We start from the raw sequence: 12,599 nt of genomic DNA on the forward strand, positions 1-12,599 counted from the left end.
GGGGGGGGATATCGAGGAGTGTAATAAATTCGTAACCCTCAGCAAACCTACCATACTTTACAGCACCAGCCGACACACCAACAAGAAGGTTTCCGCCAAACTTTTCCTGGGCCTGCACAAAACCCAACTCCTCGTTCCAGTCGATGTTCGCCGCGGGAAGCTCTCCTTGAAACTGCTGCCCACCCTTGATGATGGTCTTGCCGTAGACCAACTGAACGGCGAGACCCGGAGTGAGCGGCTCCGAGGGGACACCCTGGCCCTGGCTGGCGCCGAGAGCAAAGTCCATGATGAGGCCATTTTCCTTGACTGCCTTGAGCGTAGTTCGAAAGACGTCGACAAAGGCAGGTTTGCCAAAGGCGTAGACGTCTGACTGATTCAGATGAGGGCCGCCGTACCCGTAGTTGTAGAATGGGACGAATTCTAGCCCGCCGGCGCCGACATCTTTAAGTTGACGTACATCATCTGCCAAGACGACATGGTCAACGTCGGCATCGGGAAGCCTGTCGTGTTGTTGAGACGTTTTTAGTTTGAAATGTTCATGGAGCATATCCACAAGTACCAGATGAAAGCAGGGTGTGGCGGGGGGGTGCATTACCAATATCTAAACTTTGGGCGATGTTCGACAGGCGGGGCATCGAACCCAGGGACAAGCTGAGCCGTACCGGCAGTAGCGGACAGGACCACTAGCAAGCACAAACTTTTCAGATTCATGATTTTCTCGAGTAAATGAATACACAAGACAGACACCACAGCTCTAGCTTAGCAGGAGATGTAGACTAAAGGTTTGGTTTGTCTGGAGATGGGTGAAACAATGTCATTTTTAATAACCTTTGTCGGGCCAGATCCCCACAAAAAAAAAGATGCTGCCAAGGCTCAGCTGTTCAACCCAGTAATTTTAAGAGTGTGTAATAACAAAAGTTTGTCAACTAATTTATACCGTCCGGTTATTGCGAGCAGCACCATAGCCGGGGTTCGATAGTGACAACATTGCGGGGTACCCATGTCGAGCATCATCCACATTGTTTACTCCGTACATAGCACCTCGGTTAGCACTTGACCAAGCTCGTTCATCGGTAAAATCCCGGCTTTCTTTGCTAATTCCTAACTACCTACCTAATCTAAGGTAGGTAAGGTAGGTACCTAGGGAGGAATTTTAGCGTACAAATCAAGCATGAAGTAAAAAAAAGTTGGCTCTGGGGGAAAGGGGCTGGGGGGTCGTTGCGATATCCCTTGAAAACATTTCCAAAAAGTACTTTGAGTCAAATATATTTACAATTTACAACCCTACATGAAATTACTGACAAAACCAAATTGTAAGACCACGATTATGCAACCCCCTCTTCGAGGCCATATAAGTACCTAGTACGGTACAACCCCAAGTGTAACGCTAAATAGGTAGATACTCCCGATGATTGTCTGGCATCAACAAAGTGGCGATTGGTCAATCGAAATAAATTCTGTTTGAGAGTCATGACCCGTATTACAAGAGTCATACACCCCGAGGGTAGGCTGTAGCACCCATTCGGGGACAAAAGAAAAGGAGAAAAAAAAAGGTCCGGTGGATCCCTCCTTTGTTTAACAGGGTATCGTCCTCTTGGAAACATCTGAAGTTCGGTACCCTGGTCGCTTGGGATTTCTACCATGGTACATAGTAGTAGGGTTAGGGTTATTTGTATGGAATGAAGGTAAGGTACTTACTAACGTTGCGAAATATTTACTTCATTGATGTTGAAAGACTGGAAACTTTGAGGTGTTGTTGGATTTGAGCTGCTAAATGACTGATGGCCCTCCGAGATACATGTCAGGGGCTAGAAGGTTCCGAAAAAAAAAAAAAAAAAGAAACAAAGAAAATTGGTAAGTTTACGACTTCAGTCATGCGCTTCCTGCTGTTCCATGTCTTGTCAAGATTTATGCTGTGGTTCTTTTTACTAGTCTAGAGGTGAGCGTCAAGCACTCGAAACGGCGATCAGTGTTCCATTGATTTGTTTCCTGCAGGGGATCGGTCTGCTTCACGTCTCTTGTCAGAGCTGCAGACGCTGCGAGTCAACTACGAAGTATCTTAGGCCACCATTGGAACAATAATACCAATAATTGAAAGTTCTCACCCATACCTTGGGCAAAATCGGCTTTGAATTCCTAGACTTGGTCCGTCACAGAGCCGACTGATTTGTCGTCATCTGGTCAAGTCAAGCCCATGATACCACAACATCATACTTCATTATTGAAACTCAACAACAAAATCAAAAATCTATAAATTCCTTTCATTTTCCACCCCCAACGATAATTTGTAATTTGAACAAATCACCAAATCACCACATCTACCTCATCCCACACATAATATATTCACCGTTCCAAGAACTCTTTTCCTTTGAAGGTAGGCGACTTCCAAATTCAATGCCAGCCATTCATCCAAACATTTCCCATAACGCCAGCAAATTTGACACGATGAAGCTAATCTCTCAGAAATACAGACTACCTATCAAACCCAGAAACAAACTCACTATTCACAACATGAAGTTCGCCGCAATCTACTTCGCTGCCCTAACCTTCGTTACCGGAGCTGCTGCTATAGGTTGCAAATTCACCGTACTCGATGGGAATGGAAAAGATCAGGCCGAAGGCTGTTGCATTGGACCAGGAACCATAAAAGAGGGTGGACTTGTTATTAAGTGCACCGACTCTTGCGGTTTGTCCGTCACTGGCGGCGATTCAGGCTATTCGGTGCAGAGTAACGGAAGGTGCTAAGGTGTTTTGGCCAACAAAAAAGCAAGGGGGGGAAATATATTGCCAAGATGGCCAAACCCAAGATATTTTTAAATTCTACCGGTTGTCTGCCCCTGGTGGGTGATATTTAATATTCTGTCATCCAATTTATCCATCCTATCTGTGAGAGCAGTATGTTTCCGATGATCTTTCATGTCGGGGGTGGGTAATTCCCATGAAACTTCTATTTTCCCCGAATAGCCCTCTCATACCTGTTCTGTGCCATTAATCTGAAACAAAACAAAAGGCGAGTGAATAAAACCTGACTATATAGATCATACCCTTTCTTCAACTTTGTTTTGCGTATCGACCCAACGCTCGGCGAAAAGACAACTGGAAGTCTGGAATCGTAATTGCAGTGGTCGGCAACATAGACAAACATTTCGGAGTCTACATTTACTATATTCACTAAGAAGATTCACTTTAGCATAAATTTAAAAAAAAAAAAAAAAAATAGTAGCCACGGCTTTCTTAGTTATCTCTTTAGAAACCTGCCCGCTTATCTACTTGTAGACTGACAGCATGCAAAATGTAAGCTTAATGCACAGTACGTACCTTGGGTAGGGCTGTGCTAGCTTAGCAGTAAATTTCGTTTTAGTGGGGTGACGGAGGGGAACCGACAGGGTATGGGTGTGGCTGAGCACACTAGTTCTAGACTAGAACTAGTTTCTAGGACCAGATTCGTTCAAACTTTGTTCCCTCGCTCGCTCTTCTCTGTCTCGTTCCTCGTTCTTCTCAAACCACCAAATAATCCTCGTTCCCCGTGATAGGTAGCCCTTTCTTTTGCCGCGTCTTTCTGGGTCCGACCCGAACCAATTCCCCGGTGGCCATGTCATGTCCGAACCGTCGCTAGCTGCACAGTTACCCGTCAAAAAAAAGAGGGCGCACCGAAAGTCACGGACGGGTTGCCTTGAATGCCGGGTCCGCCGAGTAAAAGTAAATCCAGACCAGACTTACGCACTTCCTGTCCCTGCCTTACCTTACCTTACCTTATGTAGCGACCGTTTTTTTTCTTTCTTTTTTTTTTCTTTCCTTATTTCTCCCATATATATGCATTTGTTTCCTGAATCCATCACCACCCTGCTGATAAATACCGCAAAACCGTCCAGTGCGACGAGGGACGACCTCGCTGTGGCGCCTGTCTCCGTCGCAATGAGTCGTGTCGCTATCCAGATGAGACGGTTTCCGCAAGGTTGACTACCGGCGATGGCGAATCGCCCCGGATGCGCGCCACTTCCACTCTGTTTTCCGATAGTGCCCGACTCGGTGGTCATTCCCCCGGCACCGTAGCAATCAGCCAGCTCATCAACTCTCCGCATGTTCCCTCGACCCCCAGCTCCGCCTCGACTCCAAATACGACCACGACTACAACCCAAGCCTGCAACGATGCGCCTGCCCCGTCTGGCCGTTTCGGCATCAGAGACTTGGCTCTGCTGCACCACTGGACCGTCTCCACAAGCAGGTCAATCTTCAAGTCGCCCGACATCGACCATCTATGGCAGGTCGCGATTCCACAGGTCGGCTTCGAGTACCCTTTCGTAGCCCACGCCATCCTTGCCTTGGCAGCCCTGCACAAATCCTATCTCGATGGCTCGCAGGGTGGGTCCGACCTGCTGGAGGAGGCGGCCTTGCACCACGAGAACTCCCTTGCGGGATTCCACTACGTGGTCGAGCACCTGACGGCGGAAAATAGCGAGGGCCTGCTGGCGTGGTCCGTACTCAACATCCTCTACACCTTTGCCCTCTCCAGACAGCTGGCGGGCCGGACAGAGGGGTCTCGAAACCAGAGTCTGCAGGGACAGAAGCGCTCCCGCAAGGACCGGCTGCTCGGCGTCGAGTGGATCCCCATGGTCCGCGGCGTCGACGCCGTGCTGGGCCCGTACTACCACTTTCTCCTCGACCGAAGGATGGGCGGTCTGCTCACCATGGGAAATTGGGAGCAGCTGAAAGTCAGCGACGATAATGCTGACCTGATGGATGGAGAGCTGCGGCGCGTAAGCGAAGTGTGGAGGAATAGCAGCAACCCTGACATGAACGTCTACGATGAGGCGCTACACATCCTGAGAAAGTGCCGAGCGTACGTGCTCCAATTTCAAACCATGGACGCCGAGACCCTGAGCCGCTGGGACTGCAATCGTGAGTGGGCGGGACCGTTGGCTTTCATACACTTTGCCCCCGAGAGATACTTCACCTTGCTGCATCAAAGGCAGCCGCCTGCGCTTGTCCTTTTTGCCTACTTTGGAGCCTTCTTCCACATGATGGATGGACATTGGTTTCTCGAATCCTGGGGCAGGGAAATAGTAGAAGTTGTGGACGACATACTTGGCAGTTACTGGAGGCCGTGGATTCAAGCTGCAGCTACGGTTGTTGGGATTGAATGAGGGTTGCGCCCTGCGTAAAAGAGTCCAACTAGTTCTCCGTCTCGAATTTCCAGGAACTAACCTTGAGACGAAGTATTCTACCGCAGAAAATTACACCGTATTTTCATGTGCTTGATGTTGGGATTGAAGGATCGCCTGAAAAAGACATCGTAGATGCATTCGTCTGATGATAAGATCCACGGTTTCAACGAGACGAACTCAGCTCTACGCAAGCTGTGGTCGAACCTGTCTGACTAGTTCTAGTCAGACTAGTGTCGAAAGGGGAGGGAGGAAAAAAACTAAAACAAAACAACCTTCAAGCAGCTAATCCCTGGCCCGACGGGGGTGTAATCTCAGTGCCGACAGGCAAGGGCACACCCATGTCGGGTGTGTCATCACTCCAGGAAATTGGCTGGATAAAAGTTTTGCGCGTGGTGCCACACCCATCCCCCTCGTTCAGGTTTGCATGGAAGACCTGCCAATCCTGAGTCCCGTCGGGACTCTTGAAAAAGGCGTTGTGGGCGGGGCCGTAGAGACCGTTGCCCGTGGTGAAGATGGGGTCGGGCAGCTTGCTCCACGATTCAGGATTCATCGGGTCGTCACCCCCCGTCGACGAGTCGTAACGGAGTGCTCCGAGCTTGTAGGCCGGGGTGTTGCACGAGTCGGCCGAATAGACGATGTAGTTGGTGCCCGAGGGCGACACGAGGCCGTACGGGCCTTCCAGGACGGCCGAGTCAGACTTTTCCCAGTCGAACTCGGGAGCTGCAATCATGGTGGCGTTGGTGCATTTCGTCGGAGAGAGGAGTTTGGCGATCCAGAGGGAGGCGCCGGCTGGGCTCTGGGGGCGTGGACGGACGAGTACTAGACAAGGGCAGAAATGTAAGTATGCTTACAAGAAAATGGATCAAGGTTTAAGAGATGTTAGATATTGTCTTGCAATAAAATAGGTCGTATTGTTCATGTCAAAGAGCGTCTGTGAGGGTTGCAAGTAGTGCATATTTAGCAAAGCGAACCCATCCAAGTTAGTTGCCCAGTGGCAAAAAGCCCGCCAAAGCGGCAGATTGAACATACCGCATCAAGCATTCCATCAGTGAAATTTGGAGGTGTGATTGGCCCCAGGAGTTCGTACTCTGCGGAAAGCGGATTCTCGACGCCGCCGGCCAGGGTGTAGACCCTCAGGGTGGGGAGAACTATGCCCCAGTCCGGGTTGCACACGCTGGCCGAGAAGAAGAGGTGCCAGCGACCGTCAACTTTGTGCATCTCGGGTGCCCAAAAGTTGCAAGCCCGGTTTTGGTCCGATGTTCGATCCGACCAGATGACCTTGGCTGTGGCGGTCTTGAGACCCTCGATCGTGGAGGCGGCGGCGATTTGGACGTCGGTCCATGTTGTTGAGGTAAGGTAGTACCTTTGCAGATAGCTTTAACTTCTCGGATCTGAGGGAACATGGAGGGATCAATTGCAGAGAAAAGAAAACCCAGATCATACATTCCATCGTGATAAACCATCTGGGGATCACTACCCGTCTTGATGGGGTTGGTAAAAGCAGCAACCCCAGTGAGCCAGCAACCCCAGTTGGCCACAAGTGGCACAAGATACGCAGTGAGATGCATATTGAACTGGTCGTCGGGTTAACAGGATAAGGCAATTAATGCATGCAAGACATGTCCCCGTCTACGGAAGACGCCCAACTTGTCAGTGGAAAACATTTCCATCAAGACAATCCTAATTTATATATTCTCCCTCGCGTGTGTTAGACACACATAACTGCATCTTCCAAAATACCCTTATCGAACCATGTCATAGCGCAGCCCGGCATCGACAACGATTACCGACATGCCCGCAAGCATAAAATGGCCTTAAAAATGGACCAAAGGGGTTGATTCCCTGTTGTGCCTGACTACAAGGTCGCATTATGACGGGGAAAGGCGACAGAGATTGGAGCGGCTGTATGTACCCCGCAAATACCAGTTCGGAAAACATCAATACATACGCATGGTGCAGTACCATAGATGGTAGGCGGCATCCGTCTAATGTGCCAGCCTACCAGGATACTTGTTATAGGTAAAACACTCCCCGCAAACGCTTTGACTCCTTTTATACCTGATGAGGCCATCTTGCCCGCTGCCTACAAAATTGCATCATGAATGCTTTTGGGGTATAATAAGCTCGAAAGCCAGCCTAGGCGCTGCCATCTCACCTCATTCCCCTCACCACGCGGGCGTTCTTGTAGCTTCCTTTCCTTCTGCCTTTGGCTGCACTCTCTCCAAAATGCTAAACCGTGCGATTGCATGGGCAACACTTGCCCTGGGCATAGGCGCGGTTCCAAATCCCGCCGCCCAAGCTGGTGCCACGGCTGACGCAATGGAGGGCTATGCATTCCTCTACTTTACAGGCAGCGATGAGCAAATCTATCTCGCTGCCAGCAATGGCAACGACGCACTCTCTTTCACGGAGCTTAATGAGGGCCAGCCCATCCTCAAATCGACACAGGGCGACAAGGGTCTGCGCGACCCCTTTGTGATGCGCTCCCACGACGGCTCCAAGTTCTACATCCTGGCCACTGACCTCTGCATCGGCTGCGGCACCAACTGGGGCGATGCTCAGACCCATGGAAGTCGTCACATGGAGATTTGGGAGTCCGCGGACCTCGTCACATTTTCCAACCAGCGCCACGTCCTCGTGTCTCCCGAGACGTACGGAAACACGTGGGCCCCCGAGGCCTACTGGGACGCGGACCTGGCCACATACGTCGTGTACTGGGCGTCGGGGATATACGACGACCCGGAGGGGAACCCAAACCGGAGTCAGATCACGTACCAGCGCATGGTGTACGCGACCACCGACGACTTTGTGACCTTTTCCGCCCCGCGAGTCTGGCAGGACGACCCGCCGCACGGCCGCATCGACAGCACCGTCATCCGGGCCGACGACGGCACCTACCACCGCTTCACAAAGGCCACCACCACCGACGGCTGCGCCGACATTGTGCAGGAGAGCAGCAAGAACCTGACGGCCGAGCTGGGCGCTTGGGCGCATGAGGCCAGCTGCATCGGCACTAATGCCGGCACGGAAGCAGTCGAGGGACCCTGCATCTTCAGGGCGAACCCGGGTGATGTCAGGGGCGGGAACCGGTTCATTCTGCTGGTGGACGAGTTTGGTGGAGACGGCTACGTTCCTCTCGAGTCGAATGATCTGGCATCGGGCAGTTGGACCCTCAATCGAAACTTTACTTATCCCAAGACGCCGCGGCACGGCACCATCATTCCTCTAACTGCCAACGAGTTGGAGGGTATCAAGACGGCGTATGGGGCATAAATGATAATCAGTGGGGTGTAACGTACCCTGTGGATTAATCTATGGTCGGGTATTTAACCTCGCTATAAAACAAAATAGTCTACAAGATTCAATCCTCCAATATCATGCCGCGAAGATCAACTGTGAATCTCTTTCGTCTTGGCAAAGCGGGGGGCACCGTTACTGTAGTGATCGTTTGAAAGTTGCAGTTTTCCCTCAAGGCCGTTGCGACTGACTGCTGCTGCTTCTGGCTGCTATGTGTGGTGTGTCTAATACTCATGACATCTGAGTGCTAGAGCAGTCCTCCTCGATATCTCCATTCCATCTTTTGCCAATCACAGGGCTCAAGATCTCCCCAGGATGAATCCAGTTGAACCATATCATGACGCATATCATGAGCAAGGCGTCGAACACATACAAGTATGGCTCGTGGCTGAGGAGATATCCACTGAACCCCTGAAGATACTCGACGACGCGAAATATGGATCGAACCATGATTAGGGCGCTCCCTACGTATAGCGCTTTGAGGTGTTTTTGCCAAGGGATGTCGCTTGATGATTGACGGGTGGGTTGCTTTTTGATGGCCATATGGAAGGCGATGGAGACGACGATGAAGCAACCAAAACAGAACAGCTGGACGAAAAGTCCGGCAATGATGACGTTGGAACCATTTTCCAGTGCTTCTAGGGTGCCGACAGCTTGGTATCCACCACCTATCAAAAGAGTTTTACGCAGTCAGTCAGTAGAATATCTTGGGGTTGACTTTTTGTAAGCTTCTTCTTGAAACTGACCTCCAGCTTGCAAGAAAAATGAGAGAACATCGCCCGTGACAAAGATTTTTGTCAACCATCGGAGCGGAACGAAGCTGCGACTCTCGCCGTCGACTCTTTGGATGACGCGCCCAAGCGCCATGTAGATCGTGGCTGCAAAAAGAGCCGGCGCCACGAGCAACAGAATGGCTTGAATGATGTATGGGCCCAGTGTCCAATTAGGGCTTTCGTCGCCCGATTTTGCCCGGCCCGCATATCCGATTACCTCCACTGCCATGACAGCTTCGTGTTAGTATTTCAACTCTTGCTGATTTTTGGTCGCCAAGGAAAATATCGTCCTGCAAACGTACGAATTCCGCCCACTGCCAAAGGAATCATGAACCAGCAGCGAGTTTTGATCAACTGCCAAAAGTGAAAAACCGTTGTGAGAAGGAAAATCACAGCAACAACGATTGCGCCAGGGATGCTTGGATTGTAGTGGTATAAACTATAGGTGTAAGCGTCGGAGGCGGCCGCCCCGGCTGCAGATCCATCTGGCATTGTCGAATTCATCTCAAGTAAAACGGTTGGCAATAGAAGAAAAGAAGAAGAAAGAAAAAAAAAAAAGAAAAAAAAAAGCCGTTTAGTCTAAGCGTAAAATCAGCGCCTACCGAGTTGGTGGCAAAATAAATGACAACGAATGAATGAGATGTGCGATGGTTTATAGATTTCGAGCGTGAATGTTAACAGTGAGCGCAAGGTGCGTTATTAAGTAAAGCGCAGGCTAATAATAATCTAGACCTAGACTAGAGCTTTAGTGATAAGGTGCCATGACTGATCCACAGACACGTAACGATTGGGGCGGTGGTATCTCTGGCTGGCAGCTCTGGCTTGTTTGAGAAAAGTCTCCGCCCAGAATGGGAAAAGCCGCGAACCTAAGCTGGGGGGTGGGCACTAGGCCAGTATCTCGTTTAACCTCGTTATTGGCTCGTTCCTAAGCTGCTTTAGTCAAGCTCCTCGTTTAGCAACCTCGCTCCCTCTACTCAAAACGAGGTATGGAGCGAACAGGTGGGGTCACTGCCTGTTGGTAATGAATGCATTTGCTCGCTCCTTCTGAAGTTCCGATGAATGGATGCCATCAAACAATATGTACCTAAGGTAGTGAAGAATGAATGAGCTTATGTCAACAATTTCTGTCATAAGTACCTGCTACCAAAATTATTTTACCCGACAAGCCAGGTACCACCAAATCATGCAACGCGCTTTACGTATAATAGAGTAATGCTCAAGCTGAAGGCCCTTCAATTTCGCTTTGTGATTGCAACAACATTGATAGTCAACTTTTTTCCAAGTTTTAATCAGCCTCCGGTCCATCATAAATAAGCCCCCTTTTCTCAAAGTAACCCTTCTATAACCCGGCATCATCATGAACGAAGATAACTTCATCATTTCCTTTATGCGCTTCTTCAATATCCATCCCCGTTTCAACCAGATGACTCGGCAAGACAGGATCAGGCGCAGCAGCCTCATAGATTGCTGTCTGGTCAACATGCCATTTCCGATAACATTCAAGCGCGCCCATACCTTCCTTGCCTTCACCGATCAGATGGAAATGATGGCCACTGAGGCAATTTGGGGTGCCGGAGAGCGCCAGGTCTCGGCCAGCTTCTTCAACTAGTTCGTCGACGTATGCATGGTTCGACAATTTACGTATATGAGTGAGTGATTGATTGTGTTTGGCCGTCTTTTGTTTTTCGTCTGCATGTCTTGTGCACCAACCTACCTGCCTAGGTATCTAGCCAGGTACTCATGGGCACCTTGTGTTCAAAACATAACTGACTTGATGATCTTAAAAGATTGTCCAGTGGTCTTTGAGCTCCTGCCACACTCAGCAGAGCCCCGTCGAGACAGGAGGCCCTGGTCCGAGACTTATGCCCGATACGTGATCGATTACACGCCCTGTACCGAGTTCTTTGACCTGTCGGATCCGCCCATCCCAAAATGGGCCCCGGCTTGCCACCCGCCAAGAGACCAACAGCAACTGGTTCTCGCGCCTTTGCTCGTCGATCACTTCCGCACCCATCACAACCCTTTCTCGGCGTATGGAGACTATGTCGTCCCGCTACCCCACGATCAGATCAAAACCATCTCGTATAATCGAACCAAGATCCTGGCCCCAGAGCTTGATCCACTGTGGATGGCTATTGAGTTTTCGCACGTTGCCAACAAGGACTTGCACGACAAGAACAACGAGTCGTTGCTAATGCTACGACCAAGGAACAACAAAAGATCGACTGCTGGTCACCTGCTGAAGATGTGGGGCCTCGTACTGGCCTGGTTCCACCGTGAGATTCTGCTCCAGGGCCTACAGAACAATCCGCCTCGGGTGGAGTGTCCGGAGAAGATCATGCCGTTTGAAGATTTTCTGGCGGGGCTGGCGGCTTGGGGTGGGTTAGAAAGTGTCATAATCGAGGACGAAGTGAAGGGGATTCGTCGACTTATTAACATTGGGGTTTTGAATGTTCGCGCCGTTGCAAGACGAAAGTAGAAGAGGATACTTACATGGATATATTCTTTTAGAGCAAGAGAATAATCAGATTCTCAAAGCACGTCTGTTTCAAGACTGTATATTGGAATGCTCTCAAGCTTTTGTGGGACGTAATTAAATAGCGTGACTCGGTTTGAATCATTGTCCACAGACGCTGACCCTTAGGCCTTAGCTGGCTGGATATGTTGATGTCAAGCCAATTGTGGCTTACATACTAATATACTGTCGGACTAACACAAATAGTCGCACTAAGCCAAAAATTACTTGTAAGCTATGAGACATAGATAACAAATCCAGGCCAGATTCATCATACGAATAGAAGACGGCCTTCTGCACAACCTCTTCGTACAACGCATAGTTAGAAACTGGACCGCTTTGAACATTCAGTCGACGATGTGAACAGTGACCTATCCCATAAGCTTATGCAGTGCGGCGAATATATACCCATTTCTTTTTTCGTTTGTTTTCATATGCGTTATTTTCGCTAGTCTCCATGGCATGCATCACCGACTTGGCATCACTGGGATGGCTCTCGGAATATTGCAAAAAGTTGTTGTCATGAAGGAAAAGGAATGTCCCGCTAGATACGACACGACAAGTTTGAGCAAAGTATGCATTCGTCTCAGAACTGGCACCGTCTAGAATTGAAACAAAGCTACAAAGAGAAGCAAATGACATCATTGACGTGAAGAATTCAACGAAAATGAGCGGAGAAGAGTTACAACAGCTAGCTCCCTTTATATTGGACGAACGAGACGATGCTGAGATGAAAGTCCCTGACAAGGAATAAAGGCGAGAACAGAATTACAGCTGGATGATTAAACGATTCTCTGTCTCAGACGCATCAGCCAACTGGCTGGATGGCTGCTGCTAGATTTTGAAAAG

At 49.7% G+C, this 12,599-nt stretch overlaps 7 protein-coding genes across 7 annotated transcripts in view; 4 read left to right on the top strand and 3 right to left on the bottom strand.

Annotated features, from left to right (window-relative positions):
* The window catches only part of PgNI_02509 (uncharacterized protein), a gene marked incomplete at its 5' end in the record, with an annotated part of 3,436 nt that extends 2,725 nt beyond the window's left edge, over positions 1 to 711 (bottom strand). Inside the window, 2 exons of the mRNA XM_031122574.1 lie at positions 52 to 500; positions 596 to 711. Of these exons, the coding sequence (XP_030987325.1) occupies positions 52 to 500; positions 596 to 711 (565 nt within the window). The remainder of the gene's footprint in view (positions 1 to 51; positions 501 to 595) is intronic.
* A 1,800-nt stretch (positions 712 to 2,511) lies between these two features.
* Positions 2,512 to 2,745, top strand: PgNI_02510 (uncharacterized protein; the record flags this gene model as incomplete). The annotated part of the gene is made up of 1 exon (XM_031122575.1): positions 2,512 to 2,745. The coding sequence occupies one exon, from the start codon at positions 2,512 to 2,514 to the stop codon at positions 2,743 to 2,745; it is 234 nt and encodes a 77-aa protein (XP_030988368.1).
* Positions 2,746 to 3,285: 540 nt separating this feature from the next.
* On the top strand, positions 3,286 to 5,806 carry PgNI_02511 (uncharacterized protein; the record flags this gene model as incomplete). Its single annotated transcript, XM_031122576.1, has 3 exons — positions 3,286 to 3,294; positions 3,538 to 3,699; positions 3,873 to 5,806. The coding sequence occupies 3 exons, from the start codon at positions 3,286 to 3,288 to the stop codon at positions 5,142 to 5,144; spliced, it is 1,443 nt and encodes a 480-aa protein (XP_030987418.1). The 3' UTR covers positions 5,145 to 5,806.
* On the bottom strand, positions 5,440 to 6,733 carry PgNI_02512 (uncharacterized protein; the record flags this gene model as incomplete). The annotated part of the gene is made up of 3 exons (XM_031122577.1): positions 5,440 to 5,961; positions 6,195 to 6,528; positions 6,609 to 6,733. The coding sequence occupies 3 exons, from the start codon at positions 6,731 to 6,733 to the stop codon at positions 5,440 to 5,442; spliced, it is 981 nt and encodes a 326-aa protein (XP_030987415.1).
* A 658-nt stretch (positions 6,734 to 7,391) lies between these two features.
* Positions 7,392 to 8,438, top strand: PgNI_02513 (uncharacterized protein; the record flags this gene model as incomplete). Its single annotated transcript, XM_031122578.1, has 1 exon — positions 7,392 to 8,438. One exon carries the CDS (start codon positions 7,392 to 7,394, stop codon positions 8,436 to 8,438), a length of 1,047 nt encoding a protein of 348 aa, XP_030987414.1.
* A 32-nt stretch (positions 8,439 to 8,470) lies between these two features.
* Positions 8,471 to 9,875, bottom strand: PgNI_02514 (uncharacterized protein). The gene is made up of 3 exons (XM_031122579.1): positions 9,538 to 9,875; positions 9,209 to 9,457; positions 8,471 to 9,130 (listed from the first exon to the last, which is right to left on the bottom strand). Exons 1-3 carry the CDS (start codon positions 9,737 to 9,739, stop codon positions 8,694 to 8,696), a joined length of 888 nt encoding a protein of 295 aa, XP_030987413.1. The 5' UTR covers positions 9,740 to 9,875; the 3' UTR covers positions 8,471 to 8,693.
* Positions 9,876 to 10,313: 438 nt separating this feature from the next.
* On the top strand, positions 10,314 to 11,714 carry PgNI_02515 (uncharacterized protein; the record flags this gene model as incomplete). The annotated part of the gene is made up of 3 exons (XM_031122580.1): positions 10,314 to 10,327; positions 10,845 to 10,876; positions 11,023 to 11,714. 3 exons carry the CDS (start codon positions 10,314 to 10,316, stop codon positions 11,712 to 11,714), a joined length of 738 nt encoding a protein of 245 aa, XP_030987412.1.
* Positions 11,715 to 12,599: the final 885 nt, after the last annotated feature.

The sequence above is a fragment of the Pyricularia grisea genome (assembly GCF_004355905.1).
Source record: "Pyricularia grisea strain NI907 chromosome Unknown Pyricularia_grisea_NI907_Scaffold_1, whole genome shotgun sequence".
In the NCBI taxonomy this organism is placed as follows: domain Eukaryota; kingdom Fungi; phylum Ascomycota; class Sordariomycetes; order Magnaporthales; family Pyriculariaceae; genus Pyricularia; species Pyricularia grisea.